Source organism: Eumetopias jubatus, unplaced genomic scaffold (genome assembly GCF_037043125.1).
Source record: "Eumetopias jubatus isolate StellerSeaLion01/CBP00866 unplaced genomic scaffold, mEumJub1_p1.0 scaffold_1, whole genome shotgun sequence".
Classification (NCBI taxonomy): domain Eukaryota; kingdom Metazoa; phylum Chordata; class Mammalia; order Carnivora; family Otariidae; genus Eumetopias; species Eumetopias jubatus.
This window is the reverse complement of record NW_028274807.1, coordinates 195205971-195230125: the sequence shown is the minus strand read 5'-3', so window position 1 is coordinate 195230125 and position 24155 is coordinate 195205971. Positions and strand designations below refer to the sequence as shown.

The 24155-nt window shown below is 42.1% G+C and overlaps 1 protein-coding gene across 2 annotated transcripts in view; it reads left to right on the top strand.

Annotated features, from left to right (window-relative positions):
• CACNA2D3 (calcium voltage-gated channel auxiliary subunit alpha2delta 3) overlaps window positions 1-24155 on the top strand; it is an 889368-nt gene that overhangs the window by 631608 nt on the left and 233605 nt on the right. For both annotated transcript variants that reach the window (XM_088022023.1, XM_028124497.2), the window contains exon 14: window positions 6486-6503. In XM_088022023.1, the coding sequence (XP_087878149.1) occupies window positions 6486-6503 (18 nt within the window). The remainder of the gene's footprint in view (window positions 1-6485; window positions 6504-24155) is intronic.

Here is a 24155-nt window from a genome sequence, read left to right as displayed (position 1 = left end):
GATTCTAAGGCTCTCCTTCCTTCATCTCTTCATTCTGCTTCCTTTCCTTCTCTCCTTTTTCCCCTTCCTTCCTTCCTTCCTTCCTTCTCTCCTTTCTCTGTTCCTCCAACAAATATGTACTGAATGATTAGCAAGGGCCAGGTACCGTACAGGTGTACTCTGTGGTGATAAAACAATGAATACAATAGATGTGGGCCCTGAATGAATCTTAAATTCTTATGTGGAGAGGTAATTAGAAAGTAAACAAGAAGATTACAGAAGGTGATACATGCTAAGACAGGAATAAACAAGATGATGTCATAGAAAGACACTTGGTTGAGATAGGGACTTCAGTCAGAGGAGATACCAGCAGAGCTGCAATCTGACAGATGGGTAGGAATTGGTGAGGCCTGGCTTGTGGGGGGTGTCATGGAATTGGCATGGGCAGGGGACAGAGCATTAGGCCACCAGAGAAAATAGCCACACAAAGCCTTTGAGGCAAGTGAGGGCTGGCAAAGTACCAGGTTTATACATTTAGATTATTTTGGATGCAGTATAGAGATGGGGCTGGGGGGAAGAATCAAAGGGAGGGGATGGAAGAGCCACAATTGTGGCTTGGCATGGGGTGGCAGAAGTGGATGGATGTGGGACAGAAACTACACCGCCAAATCTTAGCTCATCAGAGCCTTTCCGTCCTTGGTGTACAGGTTTTGGAGTTTGAGCCAATTAGCAGAACTTCCTCTGATATATAAGAGGAATAGGGATCTTTATCCACATTGCTTAATGAAGAAGAATGGAAGATTATAAATGCAAACATGCACAATAAAAATAAATGAACACAAGGAAACTTTGCAACAAGCAGGGATTTATCACTCATTCATAAGGCCTGAGGCAAAGGGCCAGTTTTACAAATGGAGTAAACATATGTAGGCCAGGCTTTTTTTGTTTTGTTTTGTTTTATACAGTTGGCAGGAAAATACTTTGTTTCCCATTTGGTCTTTACATATTTCATAGTGAAATGTGTTGTTTTGATCAATAGATCTTTAATTGGAGTTTTATTTTTGAAAAGGAGTCCATTCAACTCCGGAACTTCATTGAGCAAGAGTGATGGATGGATGTCCCCTCTGTTTCCCTGTGACTCTGTGCAGAACTCTGAGATATAAATGAAGTGAATAAGGAAAGTTAAAGCAAAAGGGCTCCCTTCCCTTGGTGGAGGTACTGTCTCACTTTGAAGCACCTTTATTTAGCTTCAGGGTCTCAGAGCACTCTCTGAACTCCCACCTCCCCCCTGGCTCCTTACTGCTCTTTTCACTGGCTCCCGTTGGCTTCCAGACCTCTATCTGGTGGAATGTTCCTGTTCTGTCCTTGACACAAGCTCTCTTCTATCTGCATGCACTCCCTGAGTGACCTTGTCGGCATACCGATGGTGACCATGTTGCCCACCCTACACTTCTGCCTGCCAGTCTAAGAGATATCCTAAAATTGTCAATTGTAGAAAAACTCAACTCTGGAGAGCTTTCCTCAAATACTCTCCTCCTTTTGTCTTCCTCTTTTCAGTAAATGGCTGTTCCATTTTTGCATTTGCATGGACCTAAACCCTTGGATGCACTCTTGATGTCTCTCCTCCCATATTATCTTATCAATCTCTATCAAGTCTGCTCTGAAATAGATCTAAGGTCAGACCACTGCCCGCCACCTCCACCACCAGCACCCTGATTCAGTGCTCCATTATTTCTCATCCGGATTATTCACTGCCCTTCCTACTGGTCTCTCTTCTCGAATCCTGTCTTTGCTGCTTTCTGGCCATGTGACCTTGTGGTTCCATCATCTACAAAACTGGGGTAATAATAGAACTTACCTAATAATGTTCCTGTGAGTTTTCAATAAATTAATATAGGTGAAGCAATTAGAATGGTGAATAGCTGGCCATAGCTGTTATAATTGCCTGTCATTACTGCTGTCCTCACCATCCTAGTATGTGGTTTTCATCCTCAAGATAACCTCACAGTCCAGAATGACTGCTAGAGCACCAGCCATCACAGGTACCTTACTGGCAGCAGGATGGAGGGAGTCCTTTTAAGGACACTATCTGGAAAAGCCACATCCGTGGATATCTCATTGACCACGGCTGAACCACTTAGCCATATCAACCTCTAACAGGGTCATTTAGCTGACTCTGGCTAAAAGTTTGGTTTCTGTTACCAAAAAAAGAAGGGCAGCATAGCAGTTACTGCAAGTAGTAGTAGTAACTCTACCGTGAATGGGAGGCATGTGATATTATGAGGGCATGTGATGAGGACTTATGATGCAAGAGGTTAGACAAGGCTTTTTTGAGGTAATGACAACTGACCAGAGAAGTAGGCATTTGCTAGGCTAGCAGGGAGGGGTATGAGGGAGAGTCCCAGGATGAGGAGAGAATAAGTGTAAATGTCTGCGACAGGAAAGGGCATGGTAAATATTTATGCTACACGGTGACATCATGCACCACATACTGAGAACTGTGGTAAGCTGGATTTTCTGTCTCCATCCAGACTCTCCCATAATGGGTGGTGCTGGAATTTCTCATTCCCCTTTCCAGTATGGGAGATGCCCAGATGGAATGGCCTGAGAAGTCCTTCAGGAGCTTGGGTTGGTGCTAGTGCCCTCGGTCTGCATGAGGAGCAGCACCTTGAGCCTGATGGATAAAGCAGAGTCGGGGCTGCTGAGAGACTTGACTTTGACCCTCAGCTCAAGCATTTCCTGCCTGAGTGACCTTGGCAAGGTACTTAGCTATTCTAAATATTATCTGTTTCCTCATCTATAAACTGGATGATACTACTGTCTAACTTGGAGGGAGGTCCGCTGTGAGGACCAACATTGCTCAAGATGAAAAAGTGCTTAGCCAAGTACCTGGTCCATTGAGAGTATCCACTAAAGAGTGGCTTGTGCTGTTTTTACTGTCATCTTCATCTTCATCACCTTTCCTCTCCTCCATTCTCTTTCGAATGACACTTTCTCAGTTTTTCCACGTTCAAATGTCAGGTATCTCATGGATGCATCCAGTGCCCAGCTTTTCTTCAGGAATGTGGGAGCCCAGAACATACCACTACTTTTTTCTTTCTTTACCCTTCCTTTTAAAAAGTGACTGGAGGATGTGCACATTTGGATAGAGAATTGTACAACTTGGGGTTTAGCCTGGAAGCAACCTGAAGCTGCCCATGCAGACTCTTATATAGTAAGTGAAGAAACAGATCCAGAGATGTAGAGCTGGGTTGACAATGCCTAGGTGGCTTTTGTAAAGACATTTCCTCAGCTTAGACCACATGATGATGGGAAGTTCCCAGGCTGGCTTTATGTGCATCCATGGGTCAGTGAGACAGTCTGCACATATATAGACATCCATGTCAGGCATATGGGAATCTGAGAGCTCATGTCCATCCTTCTGTCAGATTTCTTTTTCTCTTGAAAGCTGTCATCTTGGGTCATCAACATGGTGTGTTTGTGGAGGTGGTGTGGATTCAAGGCAGTTAGTCCAATTCTCTTTCCCTAGCATCAGCCTTAGGTATACCCTAGTAACAAGGTACCTTCTTTAACAGGTTGGACACCAGTTACAGGCACAGCTTAGAGAATTTCATAAAGACTTACATACAGGGTAAATATCCTCATGCCCTAGTGGTGCTTGTGACCTAGCAGGGAAGAGACATTAAACAAATAAGTTATGTAGAAATCATAGATGTGCTCAGAACTACAAAGAAAAAGTATAGGAAGACCTTGAGAGATCATCGTGTCCAGGGATATGGTTTGCCATTCCTGAGTTTTTAACCCACAAAGGATATTGCCATTTGGCTCTTACATTCTTTCCAACAAAACTCAGACATAACTTCAGAATCCTTCTCAACACGGCCCTCCAGACAGCCATTACTAATCAGTCAGACTTGGCTATCAAGACAAAATCTATTGGCCATCCAAGATTTGGCACATTTCCCAGCCCTCCCTCCACCATCCCTTTTTACAGACAAGCATCTGGCCAAAGGCTGGAAGGCACATGCCTCAAGACTCCAGCAAGAGGCCCCAAGTGTCCGGCCGGTCAGGTTCCCAGCTCAGGCTCCTGTACACCGTCTGTGACTGTTGGGTGGATGATATGTCGTCAGGGGAACTGACTCCCAAGTAGTAGCATCTGTGGCTGCTAATGATCTGATCTAAATATGCTGTGTTCTATTCTGAAGCTCATTCTCAGAGGTCCAACCTGTTGAGGGCACTGCAAGCTGTAATTTCTGTTCCTTCAAAGCTCTGATAGGAAAGTGGTTCTTTGTTCTCATGAGTTATTTCTTGAGGAAAATACATGTTTTGTGGAGAGTTTGAGGACAGTCTTAAACTGAGGACATCACCACAAAGGCCTGGTCTCTCATTTTCCTTCTCATGTGCTTAAATGGGTGAGTCAAAAAGAGGTGTTTCCTGCTTGGCTGAGATGAAGCTTCCAGAAAGAGAGAGAGAAAGGGTAGCTCTCCTTTCAGAGGCTGTCAAGTCCGGCAGTTGTGCAGGACTGAACCTTGGTATTTATTTTACAGTTCATCAAACATTTGTAATTCTCAGGGCCCCCCGTGCATTTCATATGACAAGCTGTGATTCAACACAAATGCTTTCCTAAGGAAATGTGCATTTATCATTCCCTTAATGTTCGTGTCTCCACCATTTCTTTCCCATCGTATGAAAAAAATGTTTAATATTTAAAAGACTTTACTTGAAGTGATCCCTCATTTTAGGCTCAATTTCTCACCCCTTGATACATATTTTCTGAACTCTTAAGAAGCACTGGAGGAACTCACAAGCTTCCTTTTGGAATAGTGGCCACCATAACCATAACTAGGATGAAAGAATCAGAAAAGCTTGCTTGTACTATTCCTATTTCCTTAAATCGGGAGACCTTTTGGGATAAAACTGCTTGAAAAATGAGTGTTGGAGAGGTTGGGTCTGCTCTTCATGGACATTCTCCAAATTATTCTGGAGTTGTCTCTGAGATCCAAGGCATTTTGTTGGCTTATGTCTATCCCTTCTGCCGTTTGCTGGGCTCTATCCACAGGTGCAGGGCCGAAGCCCTGGTCTTAGTGCATATGAAGAGAGAGCCTTCTTCCCAGGGCTAAATGAATGGGGAAGGCAAAAGGTTCAAATGGGACCCCAAGATGTCTGGTTTAGTTATTTTTGTGTCTTCTAGCACTTCCAATGTTATAAGCTCTAGAGAGAAAGAGAGAAAAGTCTGCTGTCTAATTTCCTCGTGTTCATGGCCTTTGCTGTGTGAGTTGGGTTGAATTTGTACCTTCTAAAGTTAGGCAACCCAGCTCTACAATTTATTATCTATGGGACATTATATAATTACTTACCCTCTAGGTTCCATTTTATTTTTCATCTATAAAATGAGGATAATAAGGGTACTATTGGGTTGCTTTGATTTGGTAGGATAATGCAAATAAAAGGCTTAAAACAGTGTCTGGTGACAAGTTCACACACAATAAATGTTAGTCTCTATGATGAGAAGTAAGTCTTGAAAATTATGTAACTCCTAGATTTGGTATTTAATACACGGATAATGTAATTTCCATTTCAGATTAGAAAAATGCTTTTCAAAACGTCACATGCTCTAATGGCAGTCACAAATACAGTGGCATTAAACCACAGCCTAATAGTCTCAATGTTGAAAAATAGGCAAGTATGTCTCGTAAATGTTCATCTTTTCCCACATACCTGTAATTTCAGTTTCTTGCCTGTACCATTGAGAAAGCTATTATGTCTTATTTTATGGGTTAACTGACTGCCTTTTCGTTGTTCTTAGAATATGAGCTTTATTTCAAATGCACAAATCCTTGTGCATGCTTTCTTAACCATCAGTAAAAGAAACAATGTGCTACAAAGCAAGAAAAATTGACTTTAAAAACAGAACATTCTTCTAATGGTCTTACCTTTATGTACAGAAGGGTTTCTCAACTTTGGCACAATCGGCATGTGGGCTAGATAATTCTTTTTTGTGGGGGCTATCCCCTGCATTGTAAGATGTTTAGCAGCATCCCTGGTCTCTACCCACTAGAAGCCAATATCTCTGGCTCCCTCCCCTCACCAGTTTTAACAGCCCCAGATGTCCCCAGAAAGTCCTCCTCTACTAGGAAACCATTGGTGTGCAAGAAGGAGGAATTGGGTCTTGGAAATGTGTGTTTGTGGGCACTGAACAGAAGAACCTCAGGTCTAGCATTGCAGGAAGTTGCCAAACTGCCTGCATGGGCGTGGTGATTCCCAAAACATGTGCTCACAGATTGTCTGTTGATACTCTGGATTCAGACAGCAGGTTGAATAATCAGCACCGTAGCTTAATTTGGGGAAATTACATGGCTTTAGTTTTATTTCCCTCTTTTTCTCCCAGTTTTGGTTTTTCCATTTGCCAATAGTGATCAAATGAAGTTTTACAGTTAATCTTGACTTTTTATGTAATGATTGCTTTTTTCTTTTCTTTTTGTTTTGTTTTCCTATTTGTTTTTCAGCTCCCTCAGGCACAAAAGGTAAACTCTTTTCCATAACATTGCAGTCTTCCCCAGAACTCACGAATTGTGCATGTCTCCATGATTTTGTGCATTCAGTACTGTTCATGACCAGTGAAATGGTTTTCCTCTTAAAACTTCAAAAGCCTGAGGTTGGGCAGGAGCAGAAAGACCACGAGACTCATCTGTCCACTGTCTCCCTGCCAAGTTTGTCCCATCAAAGAACCCTATTGTGGCCAGTAGTTTGGGGGCAACTTGCACCCATACATTTTGCTAAGAATTCTCAAATAATAGGTCAAAGGTCAGTTTAGCACATTCCTTCAAACACAGCATTCCAGGTCTTCCCTGAGGTACTTTCCCAGGGATACAGCTAATGTGAATAATTTGTAAGACCCAGTGACTAAGTTTAGATTCTGGACTCTTAAGCCAAATATCTGAAGACTCCCCGTGGGTTTCATTAATTGCAAAATCAATAGCTCCTTTGCTTGTCTCATCGCCTGTACCACCTGGAGAGAATTAGAGCAAAGTTCTTGCCAAAGTCAGACCCTTTCACTGGTCCTCATTGTCTGTCTGAGATGATCTGGTTTCACCATGTAGAATGTTCTCTGTCTAGTAAGATTCCATGTGATTGCCATGCTGGCTTTGCTATGTTGTCCCCATGGCATGTCATTGTATCCTAAGGACAGTTACAGAAGAAAACATGACACATGATGCCTGCTGACTTGTTCTGGGATATTTCACAAACACAAGCAAGATTTCCAGAAGACACAGTGATTTCTGGGGGCCAGATGTGGGTTGGTTTTGTTTCAAGAGTTGAGGTAAGGCACCTCCCGAAATGTAAGCAGTACCTCCCAAGCTTTCCAGTTTGGAGCAAAGATGATTTGATTCCTTCCTGTTGAGAGAGATAGCACAACTGCTCTACAAAAGACAGTCTGTTCAGACCATATGGACAACCAGAGGCCTAGAAATCATTACACAATTACTCAAATATATTTGAGATATTTAAACAAGGCGAGACATGCTAGTGTGTGACTTGGCTTGTGGTAATGTTTGATTACACTTCAGTGCCATCACAAAAAGACTGAACACTTCATTAAAAGTTCAAGTATTTGAGTAGAACAACAGCTTCCAGAATAAATATATGGTCAAAATTCCACATTATCTGGAAGGATCGGCATCTTTAATAGGTCATGCTTTCTTAATTGCCCACACTTGAAATTTCTTTGTAAAGAGACTTAATGAATTCAGTGCCTAAAACTGGACTGGCCTCAACATACTGGAATTTATTCATCAAGCTCCCACTGATCCATATACAGAAGCATTCTGTTGTAGAAGATTCCTCATGAATTTGAGGTGCCATCAGCCATGGAATTTTAAAACAAGGTTCGAAACAAACCAACACAGAATATGGTAAGAACAAAAGTTGCTGGGACATATGATTCTTCAACAGCACTTAGCTCCCTGCCCTCTTTCCTTCTGTCACTCACATCACATGCCATGCAAATAGAAAGTTTGGAATTGAGGAGGATGCCCCAGTGCCTTTCTGAAAGACGCTGGACCATCCAAGGGCTTGCTGTGCAGCCCTGTGTCACAAGGAATAGCTCTCTCCCCCTCCAATTCCTCACCATGGATACAAATTGTCTTTTTGTTAAAATAGAGAAAGGTATTTACCTTAAAAATTATTAAGAGCCCTGCATGAAAAATGGTCTCAGAACTCCTTGGAGTCATTTCTGGGCAATTCAGCTCTTTGGAGAAGGCTATAAATTAAACCTTAGGGACCTGGGCTGGAAGGAGGTGGGCAGCTGAGGAGAGTCACACTGCAGGTGGAGGGCACCCTGCCTCAGGGCAGCTTGTCTCAGTTGCTGGTGAATGAGTATCAGTGCCCCTCTCCATCCCCAGTGTTACTTCAGTGGCACCTGCAGGACACTCTTCTGGAAATATGAGGTTCCTAAGAGCATCAGCCCTCCCTCAAACTCATTGTCCTGCTGCTTGACCAGCAAGGAATATGGTGGGTTGCATCCCAGCCTCCATCCATTTGTGCCCATGGGCGAGTTAGTTAACTTCTCTAAGCTTTAGGATTCTTTTTATTTAACAAGAATGATAGACTAGTTTTCCAGTTTTGTTATGAGTTATTTCTCTTACTTATGCCTAGCACAGAACCTGCCATGTACTAGACATTCACAAAACTTAAGAGTTTCTACTACCATTTGCATGTCTTGGCTTCTGATGCTCTAGAGCAGCAATCAAGAGAACATATGAGCAGATCATATGGGATGTGGTGGTCTGGGGCCTCCACAGTGATTTGTGGTTCTGACTCAAGCCTAATGAATAATCAGGAGACGGCAAAAGTGCTGTGAAAGATCCATGATGCTCCTCCATTTCATTAAAAACTCTCATTACCTGACTTCACCTTTTATGTGGAGTCAGAAGGAAATGCAGATTGGGCTTAAAACCCCAAGAAAGCAAAGGCTTCCAGGAACAATTGTTTTGAGACATTTCTTCCCAAAGCCTTTGACGTTACCCATAGATTTCAACCAGCCATGGACATGATTATAATGAGCCTCTTCCAAACCCCCCAAGAGTTTGTTGTTCTGGGGGTAAAAGGGAGGCATCTCCAGCTGTTACGTCTTTGGCCTGCTTTTCACATGAGGTCTTGGGTGCATACATTGGACCATATGGTGTCTGCATTTGTCCTGTGTTTTTGTTGGAATCTCTCTTTGTATCATCTGCAACTGTTTTCTCCATAAATATTTTAAATAGTTATGTCTCTGTAAACATGCTTACTTTAATCTCTTAGCTGATCTATCACTGAAAATGTCCCATTTGGGTGTCCCTCATATGTATGGTAGTCATTAATGATTGTTGGCTAGAAGTTATGGTTTTCATAATTCTGATATTTTGAGGGTCTTTCAAAACTTACCTTCTCGCTTATGACTATTTGCTAGAACAATGGTTTGCAAAAAGAATTTCATTTTGTTTTTACTGTGATTCATTTCTAGACTCTGTAAATTGCTGTCACATTGGGATAGTACTAACTGATGATATGCCTAATCAGTATTCAATATTTTCACCAAATGCAGTGAAGTATCCTGAAGTTTTGGTTAAAAACCATGTAGCAATACAGACCTGATGCCCTCAAGGCATCACAAATCTGTTCTTTTTAGTGGAAATTGAACCACTTTCTCCAGTGGATTGATTGTCCTACATTGAACAATGAAGAAAGGTCCATATGTAAGAAAGGTTTACCTTTTTTTTTTCTTACATGGAACTTCTTGACTTCTACAGAAATATCTGGGAGATCCGATTTTATAATAACACAGCAGAATTACCCAAAACCATTTGCAAGTGTACTTTCAATTGCCATTCATGGCAAAAATAGTCCATTTTTTTCAAACTGCATATTCATTCAGGTGGGTTTTGTCTACGGAAACAAAATATCAGTTGTTCACTGCATGATTAATCATTGTAGAGTGGGGCCTTGAATACTTAAAGGCAAAAATACTCTTGGGGGAATTACAAATTTGGCTGTGTACGTGGGTTAACTCACCCCCCCGATCTGTACCCCCTTCCCTTTATTTTGTGCTGCCTTCTCACAACTTTGGAGTATGTCAGAGACTTTTCCTTGAAGGTTTCTAGAGTGCTCTGTCTGGCCCAGCACTAGATTAGTTAATATCAGTCTGAGAATTCTGAGCAGCATAAGCATTTTTCTCAAAACCGTAGTTAAAGAAAACCACATCTCTAATCCTGTTTGGGACAGCAATTGATGCATTCAGGGCTGCACAGTATGGCAAAAGGATCCCTGTTTAATAGCCCAATGACATGTTTTGTTTCCTGTTAGGAATAGCTAACTTGCCTTCTTGAACAAACACAGCAGGGCTCAAGATCTGTTGTTCTACGCCTGCTGTGATATTCTGTGCTGCTTAACTTGTATGAGGACTCAGGAGTGCATAAATTAGCTTCTTAAATGGAGGTCGATTTGGGGGTTTTCTTTCAGGATGGAACTGGCTTATTAATATCCCCCCTGAGTGTCCATGGGATCCGGAATCCATTTGCATTTTCTTTGTGTCCTTGTTTATATTATATTTAGGAGGGATAAATGGAAGCATTCATTTCCCTAAAGTTTTTCTTCCCCTTTTGCTTTTTTTCCCTCCCATTCTTTCTTTCATTTGTCTCATGCTTTAGGTCCAAACTTGTGCAAGTAGAATCTGGCCTGTTCTTATCTCTGGGTAATCAGATTTCAGCAATCATGGGGCATCATTTATCATTCTTCGCCTCATTTAACTTCTGTACTTTGAAATGTTGAATTAACTGTCATTGAAAATAGAAAATTGAAAGTTTGCAAAGCTGCTGTTTTCATAGGACTGTAGGTCTAGTGATTTTCGTGTTCCATTACAGTTATATAACCAGCAAAATCCATGCAAATCAAGTGTGAAACTGAGCGGTGGTAACTATTTACATTTGGTTCTGGTTTATGACTCATTTGCTTTTACCTTTACATGTCTTGTGTGTGAATTATTATATCTTGTTTTGATAACCCTGTTTTCCCCCTTTATAGTTTACTGTTTTATAGGAACATGTACAGGCATCTTTCATAGGCATCCCCGAGAAGGGGCTGTTAAGATTGACTACACTGAGTCTGTAAGATGGTAGCTGCCACTCGAATTAGTAGATCTGCTCTGTGAATAAGGCCAGGGAAGAAGAAACCAGAACAAGTCTGGCCACTGCAGCTCTCCCATGACCAGTGTGATGAAACTCTGGAGATCAGAGTCACAGCATATTGCTGAACCAGGATGATTATCACAGAGCCCCATACTTTGTTCCCCAGTGTAGTTCTGTGTGGGTATATTGGTGGCAGTTCAGATTAGCTGACGAAGAAGGTGTAGTTTGCCCATTTCATATCCATGTGAGTGTTGGCCAACCCCTCTCCCATAGCCCTCTCCAACTCTGTGTTTGAGACCATTCGTATAAGAATGCAAGACCCCCAGATTCAAAATGCATGGCTCCCCACTGGTGGGAGGGCTGGCAGAGCATATGGATCAATGTGGGGCCGTGGAGTTCCGTGCGGAAGCAGGATGCTATTTGCCTTTCTTGTTTGAAAAAGCTAATTGGTTAATTTTAAACAAACTCATAATGTATGTTTACTTGTATATCTGGAAAAAATGTTCAGGTTTCATCCCATTTTCATATAAATTGGAACTTTCATGGGATTTTGTAACAAGGATAAAAGCAAGGTAAGAACCAGAATTCAATTATGAAAAGATACATTCTTTTTTTAGTTTTTAGCTTTTACACTCTTAGGCATGAAAACTGGTTAAAAATGAAACACAAAGCCAAACCAAAACAAAACAAAATGAAAAACCTCCAAGAATACATTGCTAGTACATATGAAGAACTTTCATACTTGCGTGTTTTAACCCAATAATCCTCTTTCGTAGAAATAATGTAACCTAAACCGGTCAGTGACTTGCAGTTTTACCTACAATGAGGAAAGGAAGAACCCACATACCCAGCAATAATAAAGTAGTGGCAAAAGTCACCCAAGTTCCAAAGGATAGGAAGACATTATAAAATTGTGGTCAAAATGAAATTGAATAATATAAGAAAATAAATTAGTTTTAAAATCAGAATATAACATTTTATGTACATTATGCTTTTAGTGTGCGTGTGTGTGTGTGTGTGTGTGTAAACATACAGATGTACAAAACAATACTGGGAAGAAATGCATAGGCATGTCTCATAGTGGATATTTCCTTCTGAGAGGAGAACAAGTATTTTGCTTTATTCTTAATACAGTTTGGTACTTTTCAAACCCTGTGCGGTGAACATGTATTTTTATAAGTAACTAGTTATATTTATAATAATAGTGAACTAACTGTATTACTCATAAATAGTGAACTAAGTGTATTACTCATAAATGGACAAACAAGGCTTAGCCTAATAATTGTTTGCTGAGCCTAACTCACTCCAGAAACAAATGAAAAACTGGGAAATCCAAACTCAGTTTTATTTTTATTTATTTATTTTTTTAAGATTTTATTTATTTGACAGAGGGAGAGAGAGAGAACCCAAGCAGGCGGAGCACAGAGGGAGAGGGAGAAGCAGACTCCCTGCAGAGCAGGGAGCGGGGCTTGATCCCAGGACCCCAGGACCACGACCCGAACCAAAGGCAGACGCTTAACCGACTGAGCAACCCAGGCGCCCCAAACTCAGTTTTAAAAAGACATACAAACACATAGATTCTTGGTACAGACAGCTGTGATCAGAAGAAGTGATGTCCTACATAGAACAAATCTAAAAAGTACATTTGTTTATCAAAACTCTTCACTTTCTAACAGAAAGAGAAATCATCTTTGGTCTTTCGTCAAAGGCCCAGTCCACGTAAGATGCTTAGAGCAACATGGATCTGAGCCTGTGGTCCACGGAAGTGCAGGGGCACAGGCGAACCCGGGTGGCTACCTACCCTACTATAATCGCATTTGGAGGTGCTGCCTCTCCTACTCACGGTTCAGTGCAGGGCTTGTTGGAAGGAAAGACTACCTTGGCTTTCAAATGGGAAGAATGGAGCAGAGGAGTGTGACCTTTACCCCATTCTGTTCCCGCAAAGTCCAGCCCTTTGTGGTGTGCACGAGTGACAGAAGGGGGCCGTCCCACTCTTATGACAGAGGGAAGAGAGCCCAATCGTCCAAAGACCAACTACAGGGTTGGCTGGAAGTGGAGTAGAGGCCCCACACTGCCAGTCCTGCCTAGCAAACTTGGGCCGAGGATGCCATCACCCTAAGCCTTGGTTTTCTCCTTGTAATGGGAGACTCTCCTGAGAAGCGCATGAATAGTGCTTGCCAAGACCATCCACACTGAGTGTGCGACTAGAGGGGAAGCCAGTCATGGAAGGAGGAAGACCACCCATCATGCTAGTAGTATACCTTGTTTAATAGAAACAAATTTGACACAAATAAATTATAAATGGTTTTGAAACACTGATGTAATCTGATGTTCTCAAAAAAAAAAAAGTAGGTATTTTTGTAAAGCCAAAAACCAAGAATTGATTTAAAGATCCCTAGTATCTCAGTGCTTTCTAGTCCCAGACTTAATGTTTAGTGTCTTGGGAATTCAAAGTCTTTAAAAAATTCTCATGTATTTAAGATACATGAATGTCTTCTCGTATTTATTTAAATCAAGCATGACTATAAAATATGACTGTCTTGAGGTGTTAAAACAATAGAAACCCTACTCATAACATTACTAAAATGAAACTGCCTTTCCTTTTGAAAGTCAAAGAAACATCTGAGTAAAACAATGGAATTTTAAAAGATTGTTTTCATTACAATTGTTCTTACCTCCCCAAAGAAATATATACACCTTTTTTTCTTCTACATAGAAAGGAAGGCAGAGAATTGTGAAGAGCTATTTCACAAAGCCAATGAATTTGACTGTGGTGGCATTAATGTCAGCATGACTTATATCAAGCCTAGGGACTGTCTTGAAGAGGACGTCAGAGGACACCTGATGTTCTGATTTCCTTGTTTCTAGATGCCATTCTCCAGGGCTCGCTTATTGACCCAAGGGCAATCATGAGCTCAAAGACTTGCCATTTTGAGGGTTCCTCTATATTTATTAGTAGATTTAGGACAGCTGTATCCATCACTTGACACACTAAGATGTATTTCCTGAAAGCAGTATATGAATCTACACTTCATTGGTCAAGACCCTGGAAGAGAGAGTATCATTTAGGGGACACCTGCATGGAATACTTTAATGAAGGAAAGAATTAGGGAACCCAAAAGGTGTGGGATTCCATGAGAAAAGCATTTATTTTGTGATTGCATTACTGTGTTACTGTGAGTTCTGTAAGAGAGAAGAAGTGAGAGTGGACACACAGTAAAAAACACCATTCATTCTGACACAGGGCTAATGAAAATCAGTACAATTCATTGACTCATCTGGAAACCAAATCTATGTCAAAATGTAAATCTAAGACACATCTATATGAAATCAATGCCAAATCACTGTCAATGATATTAATCTGACTTTATGGGTCTTCATTGGAGTGATTTTCTATGTGGCAGGTATGGTACGAAAATGCCATGAATTACTCAGGAGAACACACACGTGCGTGCGTGCACACACACACACACACACACACCATACACTCACAGGCAGAGCCTTGCCTTTCTTTAGTTTTTTGTGGGTTTTTTTGGTATAATGTTTTCATACAAACTATTCTAATTTTCACTGACAGAGTTGGTCTACCTTATCACTTCTGCCCACTACCATGAGATTTTAATTTTAATAAAGCAACTGCCTTTACAGTTTTTTCTTTCTAAACGGAGTCATGTACTTGTTGGTCTGGTCATAGTTCAGCTGGCTGATTCTTTTTCCAGTCATGTTATTAGCTGGTCAGACCCCCAGCTAATGGATCTAGATTCATTACAAACCCAAGTGTAGCCAGGTTCCACCAGAACTGCAGGGATGTCTCTGTGTGAGCTTTCAGACAACTCACACCAGAGGCTTCGACTGAAATGACCCTCTGGGGTTAAACTGGAGCAGTTGTTCAATCCTGCACAGCAACAGGGCTAAAAAGTTCAAAAACAGAAAGTTAGACGTTTATCCCTTCAAATTCACTGGAAGGATTTTGGAAAACCCAACCTAGTTTCATGAAGTAGAAAAATGTCAGGCAAAGGACTCATGGCATGGTATGGATTTTCTTTTTCCAGAAACGACTCACAGAATTGAACCACTTGCTGAGTCATGAGCCCTTGTGTGCTTGGATTGGACCCATCCATGTTTGCCCAGGCCTGGGATGCAGTACCTAATTTGGAGGCTGGGTGCTTCTGCACCATCTGTCTCTTCTTCCCCAGCCCCTTCCTCCCGGCAGCTTCCTTCCCGGTCTGCTTCCTTCCTAACCTCACTCCATTTTCACAATTTCAATAACCAACCTCTCCCCACCCCCAACTGCTTCCTAAGGCCTTCTGTTTAACTATTACAGCCACGATATTCTATCATGGGATAAAGGAATAATATTTTTTCTCTTTTGATAATGCAGTTCAAATGGAGCGATGGATTGTTCTAATTTAGTAGAGCAATGGGTGAATTCCAGAGGAACTAATCAACTCTTCTCCCCTCACCTAGAATGGTCCTTATAAGAGCATATGTACTTGTTGGATGCGCCAGGCACCGTACTGGGTGCTTTACATCTATAATTCTACTTAATCCTCCCAAGCAGAATGGACAATATTCCTACTTTAGCAATGATTAATGTGGTTCACTGCACTCCAGGCTCCTTAAGGCAAAACGTGATGTTTGTCTTTGTCCTTCACAGGAAGGAGGTTGAGGGAATAGTGATTGGGACAGGGCCTCTAGCATCTGATGGGTCAAGGCCTAAATCCCCACCCTGCTGCTCTCTGTGAACCAGTGCCAGGTACTTTGCACCTTTATTTCTTCACCTACAAGATGGGCATGGATACTTTGCAAGGTCTGTGTCAGGGTTAAATCTAAGGCTACATAAATATAAAAACATTTAAAGCAGTGTTTTTTAATAGCAGGCTGTGCTTGGAAACAGATATGGATGAATGGATGATGGATGGATGTTGGATGGATGGATGGGTGGATGGATGGATGGATGGATGGATGGAAGGATGTATGAATAAAAATGACTTAATAAGTTTGGGTAACCTGCTCTGGGATTTAATTCCAGATGCTTCTATAGCTGATTCTCCTCTCTGTGCTGCTTTCCAGAGAAGTCACAGTGGTCAACTAAGCTGTTACACGAGCATTCTGTCCCTACCAGCGGCAGCAGTACGTAAGCACCAGGTGCTCAGAACCTCCTTACAGTCTCACCACACCGATGCAGGCACAGTATGCACACATACTGAGTGAAGGAGCCAGGAGCAAGCGGAGGGCCCAGGATATAAAAGGACAGGCTTGCCCAAATCCTGGTACCAAGTCTCTGTGACTCCTTTTCCTCCTTGGGCCTTGGTTATAAAATAAATAAGACGGCAAGATTGGAATCTGTTCTTTCTGGGATCATTTGCTGAGCACTTCCTATGTACCAGATCTATGCTAAATGCTATGGAGAAAAAGAGGGATCTTCCCAACTTCTACCCTAGAAGTTTACAAACCCTCCAGAATTTTTAGTTTTTCTTCCAGCTACAGTGTTCAGTGACTGCTGTATTAACAGTTTGCACAGATTTGGTCCTCGATGGTATCTTAGGTTGTAGAGTAAATATGATTATCTTTGTAGTGAACTCTGAGAACATCTGGTTCCCATTTCCACTTCGTTAGAGAAGGTTTTATGGAGGAAGCAACGTTTCAGGGGGTCTTTAAACAGGGGGAAGGTTTTATCCCAGGCCCCAAAGCTCCGACAGTTGACTGTATTTTCAGGCATCTATTTGGGAGGTGTCTAAACCATGTTTGTGAAAATATAAATGCTCCACTATGCTGGGGGGCGGGGGTCAGTTATGTGTCATAGCCCATAATGAATATTAGCCAAAATCCAATGCCCCATGGTAATTTGTATTGTTAATTATTCTGGGACAGTCCTGAAATAAGCATGTTGTACCCTAATAAACAAAAAAAGCAGTTTCTTAAAACAGCTTTCAGATATGTCGATCTGCAATATACTCTTCCCCATGGGTTTACTTGTATATGTGTCCCTGACCAAAGACCGCATCTCCCCTCTGTCTAGATGTTTACTCACAAAACATATTCCCTGCTTAATGGCATATTTCAGAAACACTGGGAAAAGAGGAAGCAACATAAAAATTTTCCCGAATAATAACAACTTTATTAGAAGAAAGTCATTTTGAGGGGGTGGGGGGATGGGTTAGCCTGGTGATGGGTATTAAGGAGGGCACGTACTGATTGGAGCACTGGGTGTTATACGCAAACAATGAATCATGGAACACTACATCAAAAACTAATGATGTAATGTATGGTGATTAACACAACATAATAAAATTTTTAAAAAAAGAAGAAAGTCATTTTGAGATTCTCATACAGATGTTCCAACATTATCCAACACTGTCACTCACAAAGTTGTCTTCAGGTTGTTAAGAAGAGAAAAAGAAGACAGACAAATTCAGCAGTTGAGTTCATACAAGATACAAAGTTCCAAGAGGGAAATCTGTTTACTTTTGTATTTAGACAACTTAAAATACAGTAACTCTCATAAGAATTCAGGTTCTCTAAATCTCAGATGCAAGTAATAATGATTCAGTAAGAAGCAGAAATGTCTTGGCTAAAAGCAAAATATCACTTATGGAGCATTCTCGAGAACTGAGTGACTGCACTTTACCAAGACAATCAAATACAAAGCGAGGGGAAATGTTACTTGGAAGATTTACTTATTCTTGTTTCTTCTTATTTTCCACTGCTACTTTGTTAATGCCTTATATTATTTAGGATTCAGGCATCTTCCACAAATGTTGAAAGATGCCGGTGCAAATGAGAATCTAAACAACGGTTGGTGTTCTTAAATTGTCTAGATTTTAAAAGGGTAGCAGTTCATCAGAGTAGCATCATAAAAGGCAGATAATTCATATTGCTTACATTGAAAGAACCAGCTCTTCAATTAAAAATAGTAATGCCTACTTTTTCTAAACCTCTTATATAAAGAACATCTAAAATACTGATAATGAAGCATAATATGTTTAACTCAGAATATAAAAACTTTATTCTCATAGCATTTTCATGTCAAAGTATTACCATAGTTTGTTTAAAGGACTATTTTGATCTTTATGCAAAAAGATTTGTTTGATTAGGATTATTATTATTTTTTAAGGCATTAATATCCATTGCAAGAATATGCTGTTGGGTGATTTTATTTATAAAATTCTGTTGGTAGATGAAAATTCATGGGGATGTCCTTTTTATTAAAATTTTCAACCATACAGAAAAGAGATAAAAAAAAAAAGATGAAAGATACACAGATACACCACCAAAGGTGATTTAGAAATCTTTTGACTTTATCACTGGAACAAGCTATTCTTTCTCTCCTCATTTCAAAGAGGGTTTTTAGGTTATTGAACAAGTGAATTTTTAAATATGCATATGTGTGTAAAAGCCTCTCATTTAAAACTGACCACTGTTGAAACAGCTAGTAAATTTCATGATTATCACTAATAGTTGTGGAGATCTAAATGAGAGTAAAATTCAGAGTCAGACGATATTAACATCAACCAAGCAGACAATGCTGATACTGTGCACTGATACTTTTCAAGCATAAGATGCACCAATAGGATTTAGTTTCCACGTTTCAGTGGCTTGCACCTGTTCTTCCTCTGGAGAGTGTCTGCATCTCCAGCCAAGGAGGTGTCTCCAGGACAGAAAGTTAAGGCTCATCATTGAGTATGGCTCTTACTAGATTTCTTTCCCTGATCTCTGTTTAATATTGAAGATAAGGATGTTGGGATGAGGGAAGGAGTGGGAAAACTGGGGGAAGGGCCATAGATAGGCATCAAAAGGGTAGATATAGAGGACTTTTTGGTCTGGGAATAGGAGACAAGGTCCAGGGATTTGCTCCTGTGGAGGGTCTCTATATGGCCATATACTCTGCTCACATCCCCTGTTCCAGGTCTCTGTTTCCCTGCTGTACTCCCTGGTGCTCTCACTAATTTGCAGAGTGTTATTCTGGTGGCTTTCTACTGTCAGCCCACCCCTTGCCATGGAGTGTGAAAACTGAAGGACATGGCTGCCATCTTGTTCCCATTGCCCCTCATCATGTGCTACCAAAAGAATGGCCCTCAGGGATTCCCAAGTCATTGGTAAACTTAAGCTCATGGAGAGAGGAAAGAGAAAACCTTCCCCTTCCCGCACTCCTTTGTCACATTCTCAGATCCTGCACACCTTAAAGAATCAATCTACTTTCAAAATGTATCATCTTCTATTTAAGGATGTACACAGCTGTGTTTTTTCACCTCTTGGTACTATTTTTTTTCCTCTGTCAAGCTACAGGTTATTAAAAGAACCATGAGTTTATATAGCCTGTCTTTGCTCCCACTGGGTGGGGAACTAAGTGACATTGCCTGCCTTTTAAGTACATTTTTATTGGTAAGGCTATCCTCTGGAAAAGGCTCATCTCCCAGGACCTTGTACCTGCAATTCATTCCAACTGCCACTAGATGGTGGCAGTGCCTTTTCATGGAGTGCAGGTTGGTGTTCATGCCAGGTGTTGGAAAACACAGTAGAAACCCAGCTGTGTACTCACAAATTATGTACACATGTATAAAATATTTATGTATTATGGCATACATTTATATGATGTACTCCATTAACACAGTTAGTATGTTGATTGACTTTAATAAGAAGAGAAAAACATATAAACATTAAAAGGGGCAACATATAGAAGAAATATAATCTTTGAGAAGAGTTGGTGAGTTGGCCTTTATTCTTGGCTTAGAGCCATTCTCTTCCTGAGCTGGGTTCCCCATTTCTGCACAAACTTCTATTTGAACCCAAGCCTCCAGGGCTGAGCAGTGATGGCAGGAAGCTCTGCTGAAGACCACCTGTCAGCCCTCAAATGGGCTGTCAGCCATGCTGCCCTTACCTCGTTCAAATGCCTTCTGAGGGCCCGGCTCCAGCTCACCTTCTTTCTCAAGGGCTTGGTCCTTACCCCCAGGGGCCTCCAGCTACAGGGGACTCAGGGTCCTGCCACTGGTCCTGGCAAGCTTCATGTGAATGGAGATGTGAGGGAGGCAACACAACGGGTGTCTTTCAAATTGGAGGCTCCCCAGGCATCCCTGTAACCACAACTGGTCCCAGTGGAAAGGGCCCTGCCAGGGCCCTGGCAGTGCCCGCAACCCGTCTCCCTTTCTGTCCTCTTTCCTGGCAGGTTCTTGCATCTCTGTCAGAGCAGACTCTGGCTCTGCAACTTCTCACTCAGGTTCTTTTCTCAAAGCAGGCTATTCGTTATCAAAATCTATTCATTATCCAAGTTTTACACAAAATCCTAATGACAATAGTTTTGATGCCATCATAATGAGTCCTCATTTCCCCCAGAATACTGCCCACTGCCATTCAGTATTTGGGTACTTTAGGGATACCTAAATTTCCTCCCTTGTGGAAAGGACGCACAACCACTCATCTTGAGGTTGCTGGGGCCGTCCTCCCTTTGGCCTTTCCGGCCTCAGCAAGGTCTCCCCGTGGGGGTTGTACAAGGTACTTGGGACCACCTCAATGGGTATCTAGAACTACCTGGGTAATTTATGGTCAAGATGGGCACTTGGGCAATTCAGGATTCTTCTGTTATAAGAGTTACAATTCCAATCCTTGCTCATTTGGGCAAAAAGAAAAAAAAAAAAAACATTGCCTCAAGGAACCCAATAATGGAAGCCCGCTTGTGTGGAGTTGAGCCTAGGGATGAAGGCATCCAGGGACTGGTTCCCTCTGTCCCTGTCCCCCTTCCTCACTCCCTCTCCCTCCCTCCCTGCCCCTCCTTCCCTCCCATCACACACACACACACACACACACACACACACACACACAGAAACACATTTCTTCTCCTGTCTCTGGGTTGACGTTATTTTCCCAGTCCCTTTTCTGTGGGGCAAGGACTTGGTTGTCAGGCTTACCTTCTTCTAGTCGTCCGCAAAGGGGAGTGGAGAGTTTTTCCTATTAACTCCAGATGGGGGGGGAAAAAAAAAAGCAGGTGGCCTGGGCAGGGGGTGTGTGATGTGTGTGTGTGTGTGTGTGTGTCCCTGTTGGCTCAGCCTGGGTGTGATGCCCCGTGACGTGCAAGATGGGAGAGGCTGGGAGAGGCTGGGAGAGGTTAGTTGCCAAGAGAACCTTGTGGAGGAAAGGGATGAAGAGGATTTCTCTAAAGAAAAGGGGTAATATTTGCACAAAAAAGGGGGGGTGGAGAAAAGTACTGGGCAGTTTTTAAAAATGTCTCCCCCTTCATTGTTCCATTGATCCGTCTTCTTAAGTTTAAAGCAAATGGATGAACTGCTCTGCAACAGGAACTTGTCCCTGCCGTCATTACACTGTTTTTCAGGAAGCATTGTGAATCTGTCACAAAAACCCTGACAGGTGTCAGTAACTCCTGGATGTTTTTACTTTAGTCTGGGGTAGCCCTGAAGAAGATGGCACCTCTGCTCACGTGATTAGGGCCAGTGCGCCCGGCCCGGCCAGCATTTCTCCCTCTGTCCTATTGCTTTTCTGTCTCCTCGGGGGGACTTGGGGCTCCTGGTGTGTAAGACCTGCGTCTCCTGCCTGGGTGTCTTCTAGCACATGGCATGGAACTTGGCACAGAAGCTGGTGCTCAAGGAATGTTTCCCAAGGGAGTCAACGAATGATAATGACTAGACCAGCAGTGCCACGGGTGGAAAACGAACCAAGCATCAGGAGTAGAAGGTTCCCTGGCACCACTGCATGTAACTCACACATGAGTCCAAATGCATATTCATACAAGCCCACATGCATGATTAACTTGGGAAGCTGACAGGAAGCAGTCAATCTGTTGAGCAAGTTTGCGTTTTATAAACCAGATGTTTGGTATTATTATTCATCATTTCCTTTGATACCAGAACAGTCCCCGTTATGTAGCATAGGAAATGAAGGATATGGAATAATATACACTTATTATACAACAGAGCGCCACAACCAACCATTTCGGAGGCCTGTTCAAAGCCTGGGCAAATGTAGTTGAATGGCAGTTCATTTTAGGATTCCCACTTGGACTTAAGTTAATAGGATTTTACCCAGATGGACCATGGTGACCTCCCTCTCCCATTCCTACCCTTTGGAACATGAATGTTGACTCTGTGTCTGCGTTTTTCTTGGAAGCCACGTGTATGAATCATGAGCAGCTTTTGCCTCAGCAGCTACTACAGGTTAGGGGGCAGAAGAAAGCAGGGACCCCCTAGCGTGTGGGGACAGAGGGAGTCTGGCCACGGTTGGCTCCATAACTCCTGCTTGGTGGTCTAGACACAGCGCCTTTGCCCCTGGCTGCTATTTCCTATGGCAGGAGTACAGAAAGACTTTTCGATTGTAAAGCACTCACAGTGCAAATTAACTTTCAAGTTGATGTTTCTTCTCCACAAAACGCTCCAGATTCACAGAACCCAGATCTGTGAGACTGGGAGAGATGGGGCTGGTGGGTGCAAAGGAACATCTTAATGTCACGCCCTAATACTCCCAGGCTCCAGCAGCCCTCGTGGCCATACTGGTGAGCTGTACACATCAAGAAGGCTCCAGGTTAAAATGCTGGCCAAGCCAGCCCAGGTCTGGGCCAGAACTGCCCCAGGAGAGGGAACATGTCCTCCCAGCACAGTGGCTAGACCGAGCTCATGGCAGTGCCTTTGTTTACCAGAGGCTGGTTAAAAAATGAGTGGTTTCTGCACACATGCAACATTATGGGGATTTTTTTTTTTTTTTTTGTAAGGTAATGATGGGCCGTAATTACTTTTGGAATTAGCCTCTGAGTGAAGTTGATACTATATGCTGGCTTAATATTTGGAAGTTAGTTTCCCATGGTCTTGTATCTGTGCCAGAATGATTACCAGTGACTTATAACTGAGTCCTACTGGTTGCAGGAAAAAGCCTCATTTCTCATTATTGTCGGTGCTGTGTTTTGATTTCATCCATGATACATGTTGGCATCGCTTGAAATTTTGATTTGAGTTGCAAAGTGGAAGTTGCCCGGGGTTATGGATCAGCTCAAATCAGTTTTCTGTATAGCGTTGAGGATTAATCAAGGAGTCGGGATATGGGGAGATCTCCAATCCTAAGAGAGGTGTTTATGTGGGTTGGTTCTGCCTTTGCAAATGGCCTTCCCTACCCCCAATGGTGGCCATAGGATACTTTAAGTATTTTTAGCAAGATGTTGGAACCATGTCTTCACAAACTGTCATTATCATCTCATGGTTAATATTATTTAGTTATTAATATTATGATGTAGTAGTAAGTTTGTTGTCTTATTCTCACACCCAAAATAGGCTGCCCCAAATAAGAGATTACATGATTACCGCGTGTATCACTCAGGGCTCTCCAGAGAAAGAGAAGCATAGGGGATAGATACATTTTTCTTTCTATCTGTAGTATATATATCATACATATGGAGTGGGGGAGAGAGAGCGATTGATTGTAAGGAATTGCCTCGCACAGTTGTGGGGGCTGACACACTGGAAATCGGTAAGGTGGGTTGGCAGGCTAGAAGGTCCAGCAGGAGGGGATGAAGGCAGTCGGGAAGCAGAATTCCTTCTTCTCCTTCAGGGACTTGTTTTTTTTTTTCTCCTAAAGCCTTGAACTGATTGGAGGAGACATACGCACATTATGGAGGGTCATCTGCTTTATCAAAGGTTGCTTATTTAAATGTGAATCACATCTAGAAAGATACATTCAGGACAACATGTAGACTGGTGTTTGATCAAAACATTGGGCACCATGGCCAAGTTGACACATAAAATTAACCATCACACCATAAATTCCCAGCCCTTGAGTGAACGTGTGATTCTTGCCTCATCTTGTTAGTCATGGAGGAACACAGGTCCACCTTGACAGAGATGGCTAAAACATGGCGCCATCTGTCTCTGGTAGGAGCCCTTCCCTATGCCTACAAGCTTCTCTTGAGCTATCATGAGTACTGATGGTAGAAAGGATTGCCCTATAATAATGCTCCTTGAATTTTAATATGCATACTAATTATTGAAACATTCAGATTCAGAGGGTCTAGAGTGGGGT